Source organism: Oryctolagus cuniculus, chromosome 11, assembly GCF_964237555.1.
Source record: "Oryctolagus cuniculus chromosome 11, mOryCun1.1, whole genome shotgun sequence".
NCBI lineage: Eukaryota > Metazoa > Chordata > Mammalia > Lagomorpha > Leporidae > Oryctolagus > Oryctolagus cuniculus.
The window spans coordinates 97377290-97400822 of record NC_091442.1 but is presented as its reverse complement, the minus strand read 5'-3'; the positions used below and the strand labels follow the sequence as shown (position 1 = coordinate 97400822).

General features: G+C 42.0%; 1 protein-coding gene across 10 annotated transcripts in view; it reads left to right on the top strand.

Moving 5' to 3' along the window:
- The window catches only part of CEP83 (centrosomal protein 83), a 162301-nt gene that overhangs the window by 59630 nt on the left and 79138 nt on the right, over window positions 1–23533 (top strand). For 9 of the 10 annotated variants that reach the window (XR_011380196.1, XR_011380195.1, XR_011380198.1 and 6 more), the window contains 2 exons: window positions 15772–15864; window positions 17964–18095. Coding sequence is in view for 6 of the 10 variants with exons in the window: in XM_070052706.1 (XP_069908807.1) it covers window positions 15772–15864; window positions 17964–18095 (225 nt within the window). In the remaining 4 variants the exon portion in view is untranslated. Of the gene's footprint in view, window positions 1–1108; window positions 1241–15771; window positions 15865–17963; window positions 18096–23533 lie in introns of all 10 variants that reach the window. The other variant, XM_070052709.1, reaches the window with a different exon arrangement.

Here is a 23533-nt window from a genome sequence, read left to right as displayed (position 1 = left end):
GGGTTTCTTACTGAAATACTGAATTTCAGTTTTTTTTTTTTTTGAAGATTTATTTATTTATTTGAAAGTCAGAGTTACACAGAGAGAGGAAAGGCAGAGAGAGAGAGAGATCTTCCATCTGATGGTTCACTCCGCAATTGGCCACAATGGCCAGAGCTGCGCCGATCTGAAGCTAGGAGCCAGGAGCTTCTTCCGGGTCTCCCACGCAGGTGCAGGGGCCCAAGGAGTTGGGCCATCTTCTACTGCTTTCCCAGGCCATAGTAGAGAGCTGGATCGGAAGAGGAGCAGCTGGGACTAGAACCGGCTCCCATATGGGATGTTGGCGCTTCAGGCCAGGGCATTAACCCGCTGCGCCACAGCGCTGGCCCCGAGTTTCAGTTTCTCTAGATTTTTTAAAAAAGATGTATTTATGTATCTATTTGAAAGTCAGAGTTACAGAGAGAGAAGGAGAGACAGAGAGATCTTCCATCACTGAATGATTCCCCAGATGACTGCAACAGCCAACCCTGGTCCGGGCCCGTGCCAGGAGCCTGGAGCTTCGTCTGGATCTCCCACGTGGATGACGGAGTCCAAACACCTGGGCCATCCTCTGTTGCTTTCCCACATGTATTAACAGGGAGCTGGGTGGGAAATGGATCAGCCAGGACATGAACTGAAGCCCATATTGGGGAGCTGACGACACAGGCGACAGTTCTACCTGCTACACCACAATGCCTGTCCCTCTACATAATTTCTACACTGCTCATTTTTCATTTGCCTGGAAAGTAGAGTAAAGCTAAACTTCATCTTCAGTCAAACCCACAGCAAATTTCTTATTAATGGTATTCGTAGTCTTTTTCTATATTCGAATCTACATAGTGCCAGCTGAGTATCTCTGCCTAAGAGTATAGATGGTACAAATGGCATGGTGTTATCAGTACCTGAGTAATAAGTCTGTAAAAGAAGAAGGCATCTTTCAAGTTACCTAGTCTGGCATGTCACTGAACTCACAGATTTCCTATAATGGGAGACTTGGAAGTTTGTCATTCCATAGCTTTTTAAAATCTTCCATTGCTGGGAAAACCAACTTGGAATGGAGCCATCACTATACTTATTGTTTCATTCCTAGGTATTTTTAGTTCATTTAATCAAATAAATAAAACCTTCATGAATGTGAGTTGAAGAAGAAATGTAAATTTGGAAAGCATATATGAATGGAAGCTGTGAACACTGAACCTGAAGTGACTGAGATATTCTTTAGGTATTTCACATTAAATTCAGAATACTTAAATGTATTTTCTTGAAAATAACATCTAAACCTATTAGCACAGACAGAAAGTAAACTTGAGAAAGCTGAAGTGACTATATTATTATCAAATAAAGTGGATTTAAGGCAAGGAATATCACTGAAGATTGAAAGGACATTTTATAATGACAGAAAGCCAATTCCTAAAGAAGAGGCTGACCTTCAACAAACAACTACTTAGGTCTCATGACTTGGTTTTCTTACATGGTAAAGAGTATGAAAGTTTTTATCTGACAGATTGCTATGAGGGCTAATGAAAGGACACGTACGTTTTTAACTATAGTACCTGGCACTTAAGAGGTACATTTTTATTCTGTTTGAATACTGGCTCCACAAGGGCAACCATTGGTTTTCAGTGTGTTTCCTATACTTAGGACAGTGCCTAGAAAATACATATTTGTTGAATGAACAGCAATAATGAATGAATTCAGACTGTAGTGTTCATGTATAATGTTGCACTTACTGTCCCATACATACCTCAAGCCTTGGAATCTTAGAATTCATAGTCATCTAATTTTCTTTGGTATCTGTTATGGATTGAGTTGTATCTAGAAAAGGATGTGTTGAGATCCTGACCTCTAGTACCTCAAAACGTGACCTTACTTGAAAATAAAGCATTGCAGATGTAATTGATTAAGTTGATGAGGTCATACTGGAGTATGATAGGCCTTTAATCTATTATGACTGGTATTCTTAGGAGAGACAGGGAGAGAAATACATAGAGTTGGGGGGTGGAATGCTGTGTTTTAATGGAGACAGAGATTGACATGCTGCAGCTGTATTCTAGCACACTACCACACACTAGGAAAACATAAGGAAGGATTCTTTATTTTTTTTTAGAGTTTAATTTTGTTTATTTGAAAGACAGAGTTACAGAGAGAGGTAGAGCTAGAGAGATCTTCTACCCGCTGGTTCTCTCCCCAAACGACTGTAATGGTCAGAGCTGAGCTGATCCAAAGCCAGGAGCCAGGAGCCTCTTCCAGGTCTCCCACAGAGGTGCAGGGGCCCAAAGACTTGGGCCATCTTCTACTGCTTCCCAGGCCATAACAGAGAGTTGGATTGGAAATGGAGCAGCTGGGACTTGAACCAGTGCCCTTCTGGGATGTCAGCACTGTAGGCTGGGGCTTTAACCCGTTGCACCACAGCGCTGGCCCCAAGATTCTTTATTTTTAAAATTTATTTATTTGAGAGCAGAGTTACAGACAGAGAGGGAGAGACAGAAAGAAAGGTCTTCCATCTACTGGTTCACTCTCCAAATGGCTGCAGTGGCTGGAGCTGGGCAAATCTGAAGCCAGGAGCCAGGAGTTTCCTCTGGGTCTTTCACACAGATGCAGGGACCCAAGCACTTGGGCCATCTTCCACTGCTTTTCCAGGCCATTAGCAGAGAGCTGGATCGGAAGAGGAGCTACTAGGACATAAATCAGTGCCCCAGGCGGAGGCTTAACCCACTACGGAGGCTCAACCCAGCATGCCACAGCTCCGGCCTGAGAAGTATTCTCTTCTGCAGGTTTTGGAGGGAACATGGTCTTGCCAGCACCTCGACTGCAGACTTCTAGCCTCCACAGCCGGGAGACAAAAATTTCTGTTGTTTCTTGGCACCAGGTATCTGGTATGTTTTTATGGTACCCCTAGGAAGCTATAGCACATTATCCAAAGCAGAATTCCTGTTTAGAATGTCTCCCATACAGTCCTCTCCATTCTGTGATTTGGTGCTTTCATTGCTAGAGAACCTGGTAAACTTTTTAAAGTGAATCATTTCTGTTTATGGTTTGGGATATCTTAAACATCTTCTGTTTGATATTTTTTTAAAGATTTATTTATTTATTTGAAAGAGTTATACAGAGAGGAGAGGCAGAGAGAGAGAGAGAGAGTGAGAGTGAGAGAGTGAGTTCTTCCATCCACGGGTTCACTCCCCAAGTGGTCGCAATGGATGGAGCTGGGCCGATCCGAAGCCAGGAGCTAGGAGCTTCTTCCAGGTATCCCACATGGGTGCAGGGGCCCAAGCACTTGGGTCATCTTCTACTGCTTTCCCAGGCCATAGCAGAGAGCTAGATTAGAAGTGGAACAGCCAGGACTAGAACCAGCGCCCATATGGGATGCCAGCGCTTTGGGCCAGTGCCTTAACCCACTGCGCCACAGCACCAGTCCACTTCTGTTTGATATTGAAACCATCCTTCCTGTAGTCTCCATTAGTTCTTTTAGTGTTCCTTGGGTTTACACAATACAACTCTGGGTTTTCCTCTGTGTTATGACTTTTCCAATGCTTGCTGACAAATACAACTTACCAAGCTTGTTTTTCAAGATAAACATCAGGTTTCTTTGTGATATTTATCTGTCAAAAATAAGCTAAAGAACATTATACATACACAAACACACACACATTGAAGTGATTTAGCTGTTTGCTTTAATGGATGCTTGTACTTTGTGCAAATTAAAAGTTAAGTAAATTCAGCAATAATCAGCAAGAAAAAAGGTTTATGAAAGAAAACAGTTTTTAAAATATACCTATATTATCTTGTCTACTCGGAGAAATGTCTTTTTTAAGATTTAATACAATCTCTAGTTTTTATAGAAAAAGATATAAAAGGTATTTATAAAAGGATATTTTTGTTTCAGTAATGGATGGGAATGATAATATGCCTGGCTCATAGGATAATTGTAACAATGAAATGAGAAAGTGCACAGGAAGTGATAGTACAGTGCTTTGATGCAGTAAGTGGTCAGTACATGTTAACTATTGTTTTTACAGGTTGGGTATCCCTTATCTGAGATGCTTGGAACTAGAAGTGTTCCTGTTTTGGAGTTTTTTAGATTTTGGATTATTTGCATAGACTTTGCTAGTTGAGCATCTCTATTCAAAATATTGAAGAGTCCAAAATGCTGCCGGTGCTGCCGCTCAACAGGCTAATCCTCTGCCTGCAGTGCCGGCACACCAGGTTCTAGTCCTGGTCGGGGCGCCGAATTCTGTCCTGGTTGCCCCTCTTCCAGGCCAGCTCTCTGCTGTGGCCAGGGAGTGCAGTGGAGGATGGCCCAAGTGCTTGGGCCTTGCACCCGCATGGGAGGCCAGGAGAAGCACCTGGCTCCTGGCTTCGGATCAGCGTGATGCACCAGCCTCGGCGGCCATTGGAGGGTGAACCAACGGCAAAAGGAAGACCTTTCTTTTTTATTTTTTTATTTTTTTTTTATTTTTTGACAGGCAGAATGGACAGTGAGAGAGAGAGACAGAGAGAAAGGTCTTCCTTTGCTGTTGGTTCACCCTCCAATGGCCGCTGTGGCCGGCGTGCTGCGGCCGGCGCACCGCACTGATCCGAAGGCAGGAGCCGGGTGCTTCTCCTGGTCTCCCATGGGGTGCAGGGCCCAAGTACTCGGGCCATCCTCTACTGCACTCCCTGGCCACAGCAGAGAGCTGGCCTGGAAGAGGGGCAACCGGGACAGAATCCGGCACCCCGACCGGGACTAGAACTCCGTATGCCGGCGCCACAAGGCAGAGGATTAGCCTAGTGAGCCGCGGCACCAGCCAGGAAGACCTTTCTATCTCTCTCTCTCCCTCACTGTCCACTCTGCCTGTCAAAAAAAAAAAAAAAAAAAAAGTCCAAAATGCTCCAAATTCCAAAACTTCTAGCCTTGACCTGGCATTCAAACATTTTTGGGCTTTGGAGTATTTCAGCATTTTAGATTAGAGATGCTCAACTGGCATATTTTTATTTACCATATTAGCCCTCCCTTTTTTGTTTTGTTTTAGATTTTTTTATTTTGAAAGAGTTATGGGGAGGAGGGAAGAGGGAAGAGATCTTTCATATGCTGGTTGACTCCCAAATAGATGCAATGCCTGGGGCTGGGCCGGGCCAAAGTCATGAGCCTTGAACTCAGTCCAGGTCTCTCATGTCAGTAGCAGGGCCCAAGGACATGGTCCATCTTCTGCTGCTTTCTTAGGTGCATAAGCAGGGAGTTGGATCGGAAGTGGAGCACTGGGGCTCACACTGGTGCCCATGTGGGATCCTGGCGTCTCAGGTGGTACATTGATTCACCATGCCACAATGCCACCCCAGCCCTTTCTTTTTTAGGATAGGGTAAGTCATTTGATATATTTCTGAAAGAACTTAAAAAAATTAACTGCTTTTTTTTTTTGTGGCAGGCAAGGAAAATTATATAATATAGTATGTTTTCCATTTTGTTTTGGCTGCTAGAAAACTCAAATCAAAGTTTATTAGTTTTAGTCATTAATTAATTAATTAAATTTTTTTTTTACAGGCAGAGTGGACAGTGAGAGAGAGAGACAGAGAGAAAGGTCTTCCTTTGCCGTTGCTTCACCCTCCAATGGCTGCCGAGGCCGGTGCACCACGCTGATCCAAAGCCAGGAGCCAGGTGCTTCTCCTGGTCTCCCATGCGGGTGCAGGGCCCAAGCACATGGGCCATCCTCCACTGCACTCCCTGGCCACAGCAGAGAGCTGGCCTGGAAGAGGAGCAACCGGGACAGAATTCGGTGGAGGATTAGCCTAGTGAGCCGCGGTGCTGGCCTGTCATTAATTTATTAAGAAATTAATAAATTTACCCTCTTCAAAAAGTTCCTCTTCAACTAAAAGATTGACCTTTTTATATCATTAATATGACAAATATTAGAATGTTAAAAGATTTTTTTTATAGATTTAATGTAGTTAATGACTCCTAGACTGTTGTATGATGAAACAGTCTGTCTTTTTTTTCTTTGTAAGATTTATTTATTTGAAAGGCAGAGTGACAGACACACACAACCCCACACTGAGATCTTTCATCCTCTGTTTGACTCCCCACATGGCCTCAACAGCCAGGTCTGGGCCAGATCAAACGAGGAGACTGAAACTCCATCCTGGTCTCTCACATGTGTGGCACAGATCTAAGCACTTGGGCCATCTTCTTCTGCCTTCCCAAGCATGTTAGCAGGAAGCTGGACAGGATGGTTTGGAAGTTTTGTAGATGGTACTGTAGCTGAGTGGCATCTACATACTGTGCCACAAAGCCAGCCCTGTGATGAAGCATTCTTATTAAGTTTCTTTTGAGACAGGTAGTAGGCATATTCTATTAGAAGTCTAGGACATGGATTTTTTTTTTTGGACAGGCAGAGTTAGAGAAAGGTCTTCCTTTTTCTGTTGGTTCATCCTCCAAGTGGCCGCTATGGCTGGTGTGTTGCAATCAGCGCACTGCGCTGATCCGAAGCCAGGAGCCAGGTGCTTCTCCTGGTCTCCCATGCGGGTGCAGGGTCCAAGGACCTGGGCCATCCTCCACTGCACTCCCGGGCCACAGCAGAGAGCTGGACTGGAAGAGGAGCAATGGGGACAGAATCTGATGCCCCAACCGGGACTGGAACCTGGGGTGCTGGCACCGCAGGCAGAGGATTAGTCTAGTGAGCCACAGCACTGGCCAACATGGAATAATTTTCATAAAGTGGAATGGACAAATCCTCTAGTTCCAAGTCTTTGGTGTATGTGCTGTAGGGCATCAGGAGGAAGAGAAAGATTTTATTATGTGTATCCCTGTTTTTAGTAGATTTCCAGGAGACATGGTAGAAATCTTAGGGAGACTTTTTGTCATAGACCTTATGGATCAGAATATTCCTGAGTCTTTGATGTTCGGGGCCCCAGGCCAGTGGTGAGCTATATACCATTATAGAATTTAAAGCTTTGTTGTTTCCAAGAGGTAGCTCTGATATAATTGGACATATGAAGAGCTAGATGGGTATTGCACAGTTGGTTTACTGTATAAGCTAGTGGGCACAAACCGGATGATTTCTTCTTGCTGTGTGTTGTGCTTTCTGAAGACTGACAGCAAGGTTCTTAGAGCATTTCATTTCTACGAGATAGAGCCACTTCCTTGACAGTAAGCTCCCACAAACCTTTGTTTTGTTACTGTTTTAAGCTGATGTGTCTGTGTCTTTAAATCTGTTGAGTAAGGATAACAGTTGTGGAATTCAGAAACAATAAATGTCAGCTCCCAAATGAAAGTCTTAGTCTAATTGATAAAATATGATTCTTACCTTTTGGAGCACACAGTGAAAAGGGGCAGAGTATATAAAAAACTAATGAATGGGAGATTTTTCCTGGAAAGAGTGATACTGAGGTATCTCTTTAAGTCTCTAGTTTTTCATATTTAGTAAGACCTCAGTAATCAATATGTTAAATTCATTATAGTTAATTTTAGTTTTTTTTTTAACATTTATTTATTTATTTGAAAGTCAGAGTTACACAGAGAGGAGAGTCAGAGAGAGAGAGAGAGAGAGAGAGAGAGAATGGGAGAATGAGAATGAGAATGAGAATGAATATGAATGAGTTCTTCCATCCACTGGTTCACTCCCCAGTTGGCCACAATGGTCCCAGCTGGGCCAATATGAAGCTGGGAACCAGGAGCTTCTTCTGGGTCGCCCACACAGGTGCAGGGCCTAAGGGCTTGGGCCATCTTCCACTGCTTTCCCAGGGTATAGCAGAGAGTGAGATTGGAAGTGGAGCTGCCGGGACTCGAACCAGCACCCATAGGAGATGCTGGCACTGCAGGCGGTGGCTTTACCTGCTATGCCACAGTGCTGGCTGCAGTTTTTTTTTTTTTTTAAAGATTTATTTATTTATTTATTTGAAAGGGTTACAGAGGGGGAAAGAGGGGGAGAGGCAGAGAGAGTGAGAGTGTGAGAGAGAGAGAGAGCTCAGAAGTGGAGCAGCTGAGACTTGAACTGGTGCTCATAAGGGATGCTGGCACTGCAGGTGGCGGCTTCGCCTACTATCTCACATTGCCAGACCCTGTTTGGGGTTTAAATGCAGTTAACTGGTTAATCCTTTGTGTTTCATTCTATTTTTCATTGTTCTAAATAATGAAACTCCCAGTGTTTTAGAAAATTGTAAGAGCATATGAACCAAATTTATTTATTTATTTATTTATTTATTTGACAGGCAGAGTGGATAGTGAGAGAGAGAGAGACAGAGAGAAAGGTCTTCCTTTGCCGTTGGTTCACCCTCCAATGGCCGCCGCGCCCGGCGCGCTGCGGCCGGCGCACCGCGCTGATCCGATGGCAGGAGCCAGGAGCCAGGTGCTTCTCCTGGTCTCCCATGGGGTGCAGGGCCCAAGCACTTGGGCCATCCTCCACTGCACTCCCTGGCCACAGCAGAGAGCTGGCCTGGAAGAGGGGCAACCGGGACAGAATCCAGTGCCCCGACCAGGACTAGAACCCGGTGTGCCGGCGCCACTAGGCGGAGGATTAGCCTAGTGAGCCGCGGCACCGGCCCTCTTTTTGTCTTTTAAAAATGACAAAAATTATATGCATTTATAGTGTACAACTTGATGTTTTGATGTAGGTATACATTGGGAAACAGCTAAGCCATGCTGATTGATGTATGCGTTGCATCACATGTTTAATTTTTTTTTGTTTTCAAATTCAATCATTTGATAAAGATAAAAAGAATCTTAAAATGTGCACAGAACCAACATTTGTAGGCTATCCAACTGTAGATGTAGAATCTAGGGATTTTTTTTTTTAAAGACTTACTTATTTATTTGAAAGTCAGAGAAGGAGAGGCAGAGAGAGAGAAAGAGAGAGAGAGAGGGAGAGAGGTCTTCCATCCACTGGTTCACTCCCAAACTGGCTGCAGTGGCTTGAGCTGTACTCATCTGAAGCCAGGAGCTTCTTCCAGGTCTCCCACGCAGGTGAGGGGCCCAGGCCATAGCAGAGAGCTGGATCTGAAGTGGAGCGTCCAGGGCTTGAACTGGCATTCATATGGGATGCTGTCATCCCAGATGGGCAGCATTGCAGTATATTGGGTTAAGCTGCCCAGGTTATTTGACGTATCTGCATCATTCATGGGTCTGATGACTGGAATATCTGAGTTTGATAGTCTAAAGATGAACATATGCTAAGAAGCTACCCTGCATTGTTATTTTTCTTTAAAATGTCCATTATCCTTTAAATAATAAAAACTCATATATTTACCTATGTAGTTACTATTTTTCAGTATTCTTTATTCATTTATGTATATCCACATTTCCATCTGATGTCATTTTTAATTTTCCTTCTGGCTTAAGGACTTTAACATTTTGGGGAATGCTGGTCTGCTGGTGAGAAATGTTTTCAGCTTTGGGTACCTGAAAAAGTTTTTGTTTCTGAAGAATTTTTGCCGAGTATCGAATTCTAGACAGGTTTAGCCCCTAATACTTTAAAGCCATTACTTTCTTTTCACTTACACTGTTTTATGTAAGAAATCTGCTGTCATCCCTATCTTTGTTATGTGCATGTGGTATACTCTGCTGCTCTTAAGATTTTCTCTTTATTGCTTGTTTTGAGCAATTTGATTGACATGAGTTTGCTGTTTTTTTTTTCATGTTTCTGTTGTTTGGGGTTTATTGAGCTTCATATTTCTGTGAGGTTATAATTTTTATCAAACTTAGGGCAACTTAACAAGGTTTTCAAATTTATTTTAAAGGTGGGTCTGGGAGGTGAGAGAGAGATGTCTCTCACCTTTTTGTTGACTCCCAAAGCTGCAACAGTTGTGACTGAGTCAGGGTGAAGCCAGGTTCTGGGAACTCATCCAGGTCTCAACTGGGTGGCATATGCCTCCCAGGCCTGTAGTAGCAGGAAGCTGGAATTGGGAGCAGAGCCATGACTTGAATCCAGGCACTCAGATAGGGTGTGCAGGCATTACAAGTGTCACTTTAACTGCTATGCCAAATGCCTGCCCCTAAAAATTTTGGATATTTCTAAAACCTCTGTTGAAGACTCCAGATATACTTTAAGTATTGGGCAACTTCGTTCTTCCATGTCTTCCTGATGTTTATTAATTTATTTTTAGTCTCTTTGCTTCTGTGTTTCATTTTAAATAATTTGTTGCCACGTTTTCAGTTCAGTGATCTTTACTTCTGTAATGTGTCATCTGTCATTGATTCCAGGCAGTGTGCTTTTTATCTGTAATTGAAGTTTTTATCACCAGAAGTTCAGTTTTGGTCTTTTTTTGTATGTTCCTTATCTCTACTTAATATATTCAATCTTCTAGTTTTTTGAACATGTGAAATTCAGTTATAATAGCTTTATAATGACCGTTTTGATGTCTTTTAAAGATGTTCATTTTCATTGTATTTGAAAAGCAGAGAGACTGGGAGAGAGAGAGACAGAGAAAGAAAGATCTTCTGTCCACTTAATTACTCCCCAAATGCCCACAACAGGCAGGACTGGGATAGGCCAGAGTGCAGAGCCAGGAATTCAGTCTGGGTCTCGTATATGGGTAGCAGGGACTCAAGTACATGAGCCACCACTTGCTACTTCTCAGAGTGTGTATTAAAGCAAGAAGCTGAAGTGGAGTCAGGCCTTGAACCCAGGCACACCAATACAAGATGTGGGCATCTCAACTGCGGCACGAAATGTCCACCCCTAGAAAATTTTTGGATGGAGGCTGGCCCCGTTGTGTAGAAGATTAAGCTGCCACCTGCAGTGCCTGCGTCCTATTTGGGCATCGATTTGTGTTCTGGCTGCCCCACTTTCGATCCAGCTCCCTGCTAATGTGCTTAAGAGGGCAGCAGAAGAAGACCCAGATCCCTGGGCCCTTGCCACCCATGTGGGAGACCCAGAAGAAGCTCCTGGCTTCAACCTGGCCCTGCCCTGGCAGTTTTGTGGCCATTTGAGGAGTGAACCAGCAGATGGAAGATCTTGCTCTCTCTTGTTCCTTCTTTCTCTGTGTATCTCTGCCTTTCAAATAAATAAATCTTAAAAAATTTTGGGTGTTATTTCTAAAACCTTTTTCTCCTCTTTCAACTCTCTGAGAACTTCATTAATACTTTAATATTGGTATTGGTCTGCTAACTAATAGATATTCTATTTGTTAGTTTGAGTCCTTTTGTTTCTGTATTTCATTTTAGATTCTGTTGCTGTGTTTTTAAGTTCACTGATGTTTTTTTCTGTGGCATCTAATCTATATAGTGATTTTTTAAACCTCAAATGGTTTTCATCTCTAGGTCAGTTTTGGCCTTTTTAATAACTTCCTTAATTCTACTTCACATGTTCAGTCTTTATTAATATGTAGAACTCAGTTCCATAACTATTTTTCTGTCTTTGCTAATTCTGTCTGTCACTTCTTGGTCTATAGTAACATTGATTTTTTTTTCCTCCCCATTTAGAATGGTCAGTACATCCCTGATTGTTTGCATGCCTGGCAAATTTTTATTGGGTGCCAGATATTGTGAATTTTATTCTGTTGAGTGCTACATTTTTTATGTTGATAAATGTATGAATACTTTGAAAAGTTTTTTGGAAAAGGGACTTAAAACATAAGATTGTTTTGACACAGACATTTTTGAAATTATGCATACAGAGAGTCTCAAATTCATGGAATGTGTTTTATGAAAAAACTGGATGCATTTCAAAAAATTTTTATAACAAAATGAACTTACATATAAACTACATTTTCTGTGAACTTATTATTTTTGAGCTTTGTTCTGGGACACAGTTAAATTACTTTTCATCTTTCTGTGTCCTGCTTTTAAGGTTTGGGTTTTGGGAGTAGAATAGCACTTAGTGGAGTGCACTTATTTTCCTTGTGGAGGCAAGACCCTTCTGAGTACGCTGTTTTTCTGTGAAATGAAGCTGTTCAGTCTCGCTCTTCAGATTGGGAATTATTCACACGTCTTTGTGAACTCTGAGCGGTCATCCCTCTTAGCCTTTCAGGTTATCTTACCATAATTTTGCTTGCTTATTTAAAAACTTACTATTTACTCATTTATTTGAAAGAGCAATTTATTGGTTGTTCTCCCATCTACTGGTACACTTCCCAGATGTCAGAACAGCTTGGGCTGGACCAGGCCGTATTCAGAGCTGAGAACTCAGTCTTTTGTTTGGATGGTGGGGGCCCAACTACTTGACCTATTACCTACTGCTTTCTAAGGGGGCATTAGCTGGAAGTGAGAGCAGAGCCAGAATTCAAACCCAGGCACTGTGATACAGAATGTGGGCATTTCTAGGGGGCATCTCAGCCACTATGCCAAAATGCCTGCCTCTTTGTTTATTTTTAAGTTGGCTTATTTAGGGGCCAGCATTGTGGTGCGGTGGGTTAAGGCACTGCCTGCGATGCCAGCACCTGCATTTCAGTCTCAGCTGTTCTACTTCAATCCAGCGACTTGTTAGTGTGCCTGAGGATGTGGACGATGGCTCCAGTACTTGAACCCCTGCCACCCATATGGGAGACCTGGGCAGAGTTTCAGGCCCCTGGCTTTGGCCTGACCAGGTCCCAGCCATTACAGTCATTTGGGGAGTGAACCAGAGGATGAAAGATCTTTGTTCCCCCCCAACCCCTTTAACTCTGCATTTCAAGTAAATCTTTTTTGGGTTTTTGTATTTTATTTATGTAATTATATATATATTCAGATTAAGTAAAATAATTTTTAAGGTATATACTAGTGAATACTGAATAAATTTAAGAGTCAGCAATTGGTATTAAGAGTCTTCTATGGGGCTGGTGCTGTGGTGTAGCAGGTTAAGCTGCCACCTTAAGTGCCAGCATCCCATGTGGGCACTGATTTGAATCTCTGCTGCTCCACTTCAAATCTGGCTCTCTGCTGTGGCCTGGGAAAGCAGTAGAAGATGACCCAAGTCCTTGGGCCCTTGCACCCATGTGGAAGACCCAGAAGAAGCTCCTGGCTTTGGATTGGCACAGCTCTGGGTGTTGCGGCCAATTGGAGAGTGAACCAGTGGATGGAAGACCTCTTTCTCTCTGCCGCTCCTTCTCTCTCTGTGTAACCCTGACTTTCAAATAAATAAAATCTTTTTTTTTTTTTTTTTAAGGGAGTTTTCTACTTTTGTCCCTAGATTCTTTCCCTTATGTTCCCAGTTAGGGTGCAGCCTTTCCAAGTGGCATTTGTAAACCTTGATGGTTAAAGTATCTAAAGATTCTAACAGCGTTAATGCACAAGATCTCCCAATTGTAATTTTCATGTAGTGCTTATTATTGTCTAGCATGATGTTAAGCTCATCTTTGAGAACCAGTGTTTTCCCGTTCAGTCTTTGCACCCTACGAAAATTATAATTTTAGCTGCTCTTTGGATTTGAGTTCTGAGTTTTATTTTTCTTCTTCCTTTCATTCGTCACAGTTTCTATTCTAAATATTTTTTCTTTGTCTTTACTAGGTGGCTCAACCTATGTTTACTTATTTGTGTAGTTATTTGTGTGTGTGAGTTATTTTTATACCACAGTTTTAACTTCTTAGGGAGAGATGCTTCATTTGAGTCTTTTGTGATCTTTAAAATATTTAGCTTCTCTGTATGCCTCATTTGTTTGAAATGTTTTTAAAGATTTATTTATTTTTTTTTATTTTGACAGGTAGAGTTACAGAGAGAGAGACAGACAGAAAGGTCTTCCTTCCGTTGGTTCACTCCCCAAATGGCTGCTTCGGCCAGCGATGCACCAGCCCGAAGCCAGAAGCCAGGTGCTTCCTCCTGGTCTCCCATGTGGGTTCAGGGTCCAAGCACTTGGGCCATCCTCCACTGCCTTCCCAGGCCACAGCAGAGAGCTGGCCTGGAAGAGGGGCAACTGGGACTAGAACCCGGCACCCATATAGGATGCCGGTGCCGCAGGCAGAGGATTAGCCAAGTGAGCTGCAGCGCTGGCCCCTAAAGATTTTTTATTATTTATTTGAAAGGCAGAGTTAAGGGGGCGGGGGGGGGAGGGAGAGAGAGAGAGGAACAGGCAGTGCGACAGCGTTTTCATCTAATGGTTCACTCCCCAATTGCTGCAGTGGCAGGGGCTGGACCAGGCTGAAACCAGGAGCCAGGTGCCTCATCCAGGTTGCCCACATGGGTAAAGCATCCCAAGGACTTGAATCATCATCTGCTTTCCCAGGCACATGAACAGGAGCTCGATCAGTAGAGCAGCTGGGACTTGAACTGGCACCCATATAGGATACCAGCGTTGCAGGTGGTGGATTAGCCCATTACACCACAGTGCTACCCTCTGTATGCCTCATTCTAACTACATTGTAGGATTTAAATAATTTAGTTCATGTAAGGTACTTAGAACAATAAGATATGTAAATTTTAAAACATTGTACAATGCTTTATATATAGATTTTCATTAGATAAAATATTTGTAATCAAATGGAATATTCATGAATAAATGAGTTAAACTGAACATTATTCTCATTTTCATAGAGATTAATGTAAATACAAAGTGTAGGTTTTTCACAACCAATATTTGTTCATTCATTCAGTAATAATTAAATGGTTCCTTTATGCCAGGCACTGGTTGGAGGTATTGGGAATATGATGATGTAAAAGACTGTTCTTTTAGAGCTTATATAAATATTCACTAACTTATTGAAATATGAGTTCTATTAAAGAATATAACAGAAACCTAAATTAGTTTTGGTGGTCAAAGTAAAAGCATTTTCTGATTAGAAATAAGTCAGAAGAATTTTCTTTGATTCAACATATTATTATACCTTTGTTTTGCTTGCTTTGGAAAATAACTGGACCAACAGCCTTTGTATCCAACATAATAGAATTAGCTGCCAGAAAACAAGTAGTTATTTTTTTCAAGTATTCTTTTTTAAAATATTTATTTATTTATTTGAAGGGCAGAGTTACAGAGGTGCAGAGAGAGAGCCAGAGAGAGAGAGAGAGAGGTCTTCTGTCCTCTGGTTCACTCCCCAAATGGCCACAATGGCTAGAGCTGGCCCGATCGAAAGCCAGGAGCCTGGAGCTTCTTCCAAGTCTCTAGGCGGGTACAGGGGTCAAGGACTTGGGCTATCTTCTGCTTTCCCAGGCCATAGCAGAGAACTAGATCAGAAGTGGAGCAGCTGGGACTCAAACCAGTGCCCATATGGGATGCTGGCACTGTAGGCTGTGGCTTAACCCACTGTGCCACAGTGCTGGCCCCTCAAGTATTCTTAATGAAAGTAATATAATAATAATAATAATAAATGAGTGTCTTTACTTCATGTTAGAATTTTTGATAACTTGGAGATCCTGGAATTGAGTTTTTTTTTTTTTTTTAAGATTTTTTTTTTTTATTTGAAAGGCAGAGTTATAAAGAGACAGGGAGAGAGAGCAAGAGATCTTCTGTCCACTGGTTCACTCCCCAAATTTTACAACAGCAGAGCAGGGCCAGGCTGAAGCCAGGAGCTTCTTCCAAGTCTCCAATGTGGGTGGAGGGACCCAAGTACTTGGGCCATGTTCTATTGCTTTTCCAGGAGCATTAGCAGGGAGGGAGCTGGATCAGAAGTCCAGCAGCCAGGACATGAACTAGCACCCAGGTGGCACAGGTGGCAGCTTGATCCCACAATGCCAGCCCTGCAATTGAGATTCTTTAACATACTGTTTCAAATGGTGGTTCTGGTTATGTAGTGATTACTGTAAATATAACTACATTTGGAAACTTCAGTGAATTGAACTCCATTTTCATGTAGAGGAGAAAGGCTTTGAGATTTGGGGAATTCCTGGTTTTAAAATTTGGATTTTATATTTAGAACTGTTTGTATTTCTCTACATGTTAGGTATTGACACCTCAAAAATTGGAATCGTTAAGAGCTGAAATACGACAAGAATTAGAAACGCCAATGAGAGAACGTTTTCGGAATCTGGATGAAGTAAGTAACTCGTGTAGAAGAACTATACATTTATCCCTAAGTAACTATGGAAGTCTTGAGGGAAAGCAACATTCCTTGGCTCAAAAACCTCACAGAACTCCCCTTTCGACTCAGTCATTTGTCCTTATAGCGGCCTCGAAAGCTTCTCAGGGTTGGCCTTTGGTACCCCTCTGGCCCCTCCTTCCTCCGTTCCCACTGGCGCCTCGTGCTTCTTTGGCACTTCACAAGTGGTACCATTCTAGTCTTTGCTGTGGAGTGACATGTGCCTTAGCTGTTCTCCCTCTTGATATTTCTTGACTAACTTCTTCATCTCTTGTCAATTTCTGTGAAAATGTTACTTTCTCAATGAGGCCTACATTGACTGCCATCCATTTCCCTATTTAATTTTGTAACCTGTTTTTCCTATCCCTGCTTAAACCATTGGTTCTCCCTTATCCTGCTCTGTTTCTTATTTTCTCTCCAGTACATACCATTTTTAGTATGCTATACAGGGGTACTTTAAAAAGTTTATGGAAAATGGAAAAATAAATTGAATTCCATGCATATGAGGAGGTTTTTTATGATTTATGTATTTATTTGAAAGGCAGAGTTACGGGGTAGGGGAGAGAGAGATCGAGAGAGAGACAGAGAGAGAAAGAGTGCTTCCGTCTGCTGGTTCACTCCCCAAATGGCCACAATGACCCGGGCTGGGCCAGGCTGAAACCAGGAGTCAGGAGCTTCTTTGAGGTCTCCTGCTTGGGTGCAGGGGCCAAGCACTTGGACCATCCTCCACTGCTTTCTAAGGCACATTAGCAGGGAGCTTGATCGAAAGTGGAGCAACTGAGATTTGAACCCATGCCCTTATGGGATGCTGGCACTGCAGGCCTTGGCTTTAACTCACTGTGCCACAGCACCGGGCTTAATAATCTTCCAAAAGTTGATGGGAAGCACATATTATGAAAAAGCTGTACTTAGATTTAAAAATTTTTTTATCCGTCAAAGCAAAGTGTATCTTTAATGAAACTCTGAAGCCCGTTTTCTTGTCTTAGAGATCTCTTTAGCTAAAGAGTGACTGTGAACTGAGTGTTTCAGGAGAAACGCTTTCCTCATTACCTGATTTCCTGATGCAGTCGAAGTCTCCTGCAACCTTTTGCCCTATTGTTTGTTCCTGTTGAATATTCAGAAAGGCAGTGTCTTTTGTAGAGTGTAAGGAGGCAGTATGAGAGCACCTCAGGGAATTTTATATGTTCCCAGTTAGTTGGGAAAGATGAAACTAGATATTCTTGAGGCTGATACATTGAGTTGAATTATCATTGTAATACTTGATTGAACCTTAAATGACTGTAGTATTCAAATGATCTTTTATCTACTTTGAATTCATTTTATTTAACTTCTTTTTTTTTATTTTTAAAGTACACATTTTTCTTTTTTCAATTATTTGGAAAGCAGAGGGACAGAAAGAGAGGATGATCTTGCATTTATTGGTTTTCTCCTGAAATGTCTGCAACAGCAATGCTGGGCCAGGCTGAAGCCAGAACCTGGTGCTCAATCTGGGTTTTCTGCTTGAGTGCCAGAGACACAAAGAACTTGAGCCATCATCACTTGCTGCCTCCCAGGGTGCACATGAGCCAGAAGCTGAAATTGAAAGTAGAGCGATCCATTCTGACGTGGGGTTGTGGGTGTCCCATGGTGTCTTAACTGCTATGCTAAATGCTCACCCTTTGTCTGACTGTAAGAGGATGTCTTATGCTGTATTACACTTTTAAAAATCTAGCTGTATTCTGAAAGATGTGTTCCATTTTTAAATATTTTCTTAAATCTAGAGGTAAAAAATTTTGTCACATTGTGCATTTTTTCAGTTATAATGAGATCAGTGAAGAAATATTAATTGGATGATAGTTTGTTTTATTGGTATATCCTCTGGAGTGTACTATCTCTATAGTTGGGATACTTATGAGGACTTTTCTGAGGTTCATTTGTGTTTCTGTTAAATTATTTTTTTTTACTTTTAGAATGACTCAGTATACTTTAATTTAAAGTTGTTTGCAAAAGGGAGTTTTGAAGTGAGTACAAATTTAATTTATAAATTTTTCATAAATTGCCATCTCCTTTTAATTTAGGAAGTAGAAAAATACAGAGCAGAATATAATAAACTTCGCTATGAACATACATTTCTGAAATCAGAATTTGAACACCAGAAAGAAGAGTTTGCACGTGTTTTAGAAGAAGAAAAAATAAAACATGAATCAGAGGTGAGTTATTGATTACACTGATTTATTCATCATTGTATAGTTAATAAAATTTTATTATATAATCTTGTAAATTCCAAGTTAGAGTTGATTACATAATTACATTGTATTAATGTGAAATTATACTAATCATGAAGTATAGACTAACAGAGAAAGAGAGAAAGAGAACTTTTCATCTGCTGGTTCACTCCTCAAATGGCTGCAACAGCTGGGGCTGGGCCAGGCTGAAGCCCGGAGCTTGGAACTCTATCCAAGTCGTCTACGTGGATGACAGGGGCCCAAGTACTTGGTCTATCCTCTGCTGCTTTTCCGGGCATGTGGGCAGGGAGCTGGGTTGGGAGTGGAGCAGTCGCTACTTGAACGGTCACTGGGATGCCAGCGTCCAAGCAGCAACTTAACTGGCTGCAGCACAATGCCAGCCCTGTTGGTTTGCTCTTTGTCAATGGTTTTCTGGTGAGTGCTCTTTTCTGGCTATTAGATTTTGCTTTTTCTTTAATTCTTTATTTTGCCTCAGTCAAGAGAGATAGCCAGAATTGGGAATTTCCATTGTACAAAGTCTCTTATCTCCCATAGCCACCGCGGGTACAGTTTATGTGATTGCCTGTTTAATACTTACAACCCCCTATACTTTCTGGAACCAAACCACATCCAGGAGAGTTTCAGCTGTGATGCCGTGCACCTTCTTCCCAATGATATGAACAAGGGATCTAGTACCTTAGTGTGTGCTCATCACCTTCCGGAATTACACTTAATGATTACATCAGGGTCATTGGCTTATATCTCAGATATTTATCTTTTTTGTGTTTATTTTGAAAACATTAAAAATACTTTCTACTAGCTGTTTTGTAATACTAATTTTTTTTAAAATTTATTTATTTATTTCCAAGGCAGATTTACAGAGAGGCAGAGGCAGAGGCAGAGAGAGAGAGAGAGAGAGAGAGGTCTTCCATCGCTGGTTCACTCCCCATATGGCTGCAATGGCTGTGTTGATCCGAAGCCAGGAGCCAGGAGCCAGGAGATTTTTCCAGGTCTCCCACATAGTTGCGGGGGCCCAAGGACTTGGGCCATATTCTACTGCTTTTCCAGGCCATAGCAAAGAGCTGGATTGGCAGTGGAGCAGCCAGGACATGAACCAACATCCATATGGGATGCTGGCACTGCAGGCGGTGGCTTTACCCACTACACCACAGTGCCAGCCCCACAATTTTAATTATTATCAACCATTTTTGTACACTGTGCTGTGGAACATTAGAAGTCATTCCTCTTATCCAGCTGTGCCCTGTGTCCATTAGTCATCTTCTCTCCCTCCCTCTTGCCTCATACCCTTAATAGGCTTTGGTAATCACTGTTGTATTCTCTACTTCTTTCAGATCCACTTGTTAGCCTCCTCCTATTAAGTGAGAGCTTGCAGTGTTTTTTAATTTTCATTTTATTTCAAAGGCAGAAAAACAGAGACAGAGGTAGGCAGAGATCTTGCATCTTCTGGTTCACTTCCCAGATGCTTTCTACAGCCAGGGTTGGGCCAGGCTGAAGTCCAGAGCTAGGAACCTGGGGCTCTCATACGGATGGCAGGTACACAACTACTTGAGCCATCACCTGCTATCTCCCAGGGTATGCTGGAACTGAAGGCAGAGATGGGACTCAAATCTCTGGGTGCTTGGATGAGGAATGTAGGCATTCCAGTTGGCGTCCAAACCACTGTGCCAAATGCTTACACTAGTATTTGTTTTTCTGTACCTGACTTTATTCAGCTAATGAATGAATGCCTAAATTGTTTCTGTATCTTGGTTATTTTGATTAGTGATGCAGTAAATGTATGAGTGCCGATGTCTCTTGAGTATACTGATTTCGGTTCTTTTAGATACATGTCTGGTAGTGGGGTTGATGGATCATATGGTAGTTCTATTTTTAGTTTTCTGAGAAACCTACACATTTTCTTCCATAATGGCTGTACTGATTGGCCTTCCCACCAACAGTGTATGAGAGTTCTTTCTCTGTTGGCTTGGCAGCATTTTTTTTTTTTTGGTATTTTTATAATAGGCATTCTACCTGGAATTAGGTGATATCTCAGTCTTGTATTATTTTTATTTTTAATGGTTTATTTGGAAGGTAGAGAGATGAAGGGAGGTCTTTCATCTGCTAGTTCACACTTCAAGTGCCTCCAACAGCGTGGGCTGGCTTTGTTGAAGTCATGAGCCAGAAACTCAGTCCAGGTGTCACATATGGATGGCAGGGGCCCAGCTACTGAGCCATCACTGACTGCCTTTCAGGTGTGTATCAGCAGGACTCTAAGTCAGGAACCAGAGCTGGAACTTGAACCTAGGCACCCGAGTATGGGATGCGGGCCTCCCAAGTGGCTTCTTAACCATTGTGTCAAATGTCCACCCCTCACTGTAGTTTTGATATACAATTCCCTGATGTTCAGTGACATTGAACCTTTTTTCATAGACTTGTTGACTGTGTGCCTTCATTTGATAGGTAACCGTCTTCCCTCCTGTGGTTTACTTTCCAAATGGCTGCAGTGGCCAGGGCTGAGCCATGCTAAAGCCAGGAGATTAATCCAGGTCTTCTACATGGGTGGCAAGGGCCCAAGCACTTGGGCCATCTTCCACTGCTTTTCCCAGGCCATTAGTAGAGAGCTGGATAGAAATATAGCAATCTGGACAGAAACCGATGGCCATATGGATTACCAGCATCTCAGGCCTCGGCTTTACTTGCTGCACCACATTGGCCCCTTCTTTGCAGTATATTTTGAAGTCAAGTATTGTAATGTTCCCTATCTCTCCCTCCTGCCCTCCCTCCTTCACTCACTCCTGTCTCTGTCTCTCCTTTCTTTCTGTGTCTATCAAACAAAATAAAACAAAAAAATTTTTTTAATGAACTAACCCAAAGTCTTGGAACTATAAAACTCAATAAGTGAAGTAAAAAATGTAGTGCGGGGCATCGATGGCAGAATAGCTCAGGCAGAAGAATATGTGAGCTTTGAAGACAGATGTTTTGAAATATCCCAGTCACAGAAAAAAAAAAAAAAAAAAAAAGAAGGAAGAAACCTTGATCCTTAGGAGACACCATGAAGTGAAACAAACTTTCATGTCATGGGTGTTCTAGAAGAAGAGAAGGGAAAAGGCAGAGAAAACCTACTCAAGGGAATAATTACTGAAAACATTCTCAATTTTTGGAAAGAATGGGCATCGAGGTCCAGAAAGCTCACAGGATCTCTTAATAGATTCAACCTAAAAAAGACCACCTCCAAAGGCATACTATTACTCAGACTGTCAAAAGTACAAAACAGAGAATTCTAAAAACAGCTAGAGAAAAGCATCAATTCACAAGTAAAGGAGTTCCCATTGACTAAAACAAACATATCAGCAGTAATTTTACAGATGAGGAAAGAATGGAATGATATATTCAAGGTCCTGAATGAAAATTGCCATCAAAGAATAGTATGTCCAGCAATGCTTTCCTTCAGATATGAAGAAATAAAGCCTTTCCCAGACGAGCTAAAACTGAGGGGATTCGTCACCACCACACCAGCCCAATAAGAAATGCTGTACTGGGGGCCAGAGCTGTGGCGTAGTTTGGGTAAAGGCACCGACTGCAATGCCGGCATTCCACATGGGCGCTGGTTCAATTCCCAGCTGCTCCACTTCCGATCCACTTCCTATCTCTGCTATGGCCTGGGAAAGCAATAGAAGATGGCCCGAGTCCTTGGGCCCCTGCACCTGCGTGGGAGAGTCAGAAGAGGCTCCTGGCTTCAGATCAGCTCAGCTCTGGCCTTTGCGGCCAACTGAGGAGTGAACTAGTGGATGGAAGACCTCTCTCCCTCTGCCCCTCTCTCTGTATAACTCTTTCATACAAATAATAAAATCAATCTTTTTTTTTAAAAAATGCTATACTGACTAGCTGTTCCTCTATTTGTATTCCTGTCCTTAAGCCCCCGTATTCTCAAAGACACAACAGTGTTGAAATTAGGCCAGTTGATAACTCTGCAATGGTTTCTAAGTACTCAAATGAAAGGAAGAGTCTTACATCTCTCACTTTAAACAAAAAACTAGACATGACAGAGCCTAATGAGAAAGCCATGTTGAAAGCCAGGATAGGCTGCTAGCTAGGTCTCTTGCTCCTAACAGTTAACCAAGTTGTGTATACAAAGGAAAAGTTCTTGAAGGAAATCAAAGGACTGTTCCCAGTGAACACAGGGATGATAAGAGTGCAAACAGTATCATTGCTTCTATGGAGAAAGTTTCAGTGGTCTGAACAGCAGATAAAACCACCACAATATTTCCTTAAGCCTAAGCCTAATGCAAAGCAAAGCCTCTGCAGTTCTGCGCAGACGAGGCATCTGACTACAGCGGCTGGTTCATGAGATGTAAGGAAAGAAACTGTCTTCATAATATAAAAGTATAAGGTGAAACAGCAAGTGCTACTGTAGAAGCTGCGCCAAGGTATTCGGAAGATGTAGCTAAGACACTGAGAAAGGTGGCTGCACCAAACAATGTACTCCCATTGCAGATGACACAACATTCTATTGGAAGAAGATGCCATCTAGGACTTCTGTAACCAGAGAGATTACTTCTGGCCTCAAAGGCCAGGCTGACTTGTTAGGGGATAATGTAGCTGGTGACCTTATAAAAGTCCATGCTCATGTACCACTCTAAAAATCCTAGAGCCCTTAAGGATTACACTAAATCCTCTCTGCTTGTGCACGGCACATGGAAATACAAAGCCTAGATGAGTTCATATCTCTTCACATCAAGATTTACTGAATATTTTAAGCTCACTGTTAATCTGCTGCAAAAGCAGTTTTTTTCTTTCAAAATATTACTGTTCATTGACAATGCACCTGGTCACTAAGCGCTCTGATGAATATATTCAGATTAATATTGTTTTCATACCTGTCAACATAACATCCAGTCTGCAGTTCATGGATGAAGGAGTAATTTTGACTTTCAAATCTTATAATTTTAGAAATTTGTACATTTTATAAGGCTGTAGCTGCCATAGGTAGTGATTTCTCTAATGGTTCTGGGCAGAGTAGATTGGAAACTTTCAGGAAAGGATTCACCATTCCACATGCCATTAAGAACATTTGTGATTCATGAGCAGAAGCCAAAACACACATATTACCAGTTATTTGGAAGAAGTTGATTCCAACTCTCCTGGATAACTTGAAGGGATTCAATACTTCAGTTTAGGAAGTAACTGTAGATGTGGTAGAAATAGCAAAAGAACTAGAATTAGAAGGGAACCTGAAGATGTGACTGAATTGCTTCAGTCCCATAGTAAAATTTTAGAAGTTAGGAAGTTTTTTCTTACAGATGAGCTTATACTTGCTGCTAATAGGTGAGCAAACAAAGAAGTTTCTTGAGATGGAATGTACTTCTAATGAAGATATGTGAACATTATTGACAAGACAACAAAAGATTTAGAATATTGCATAC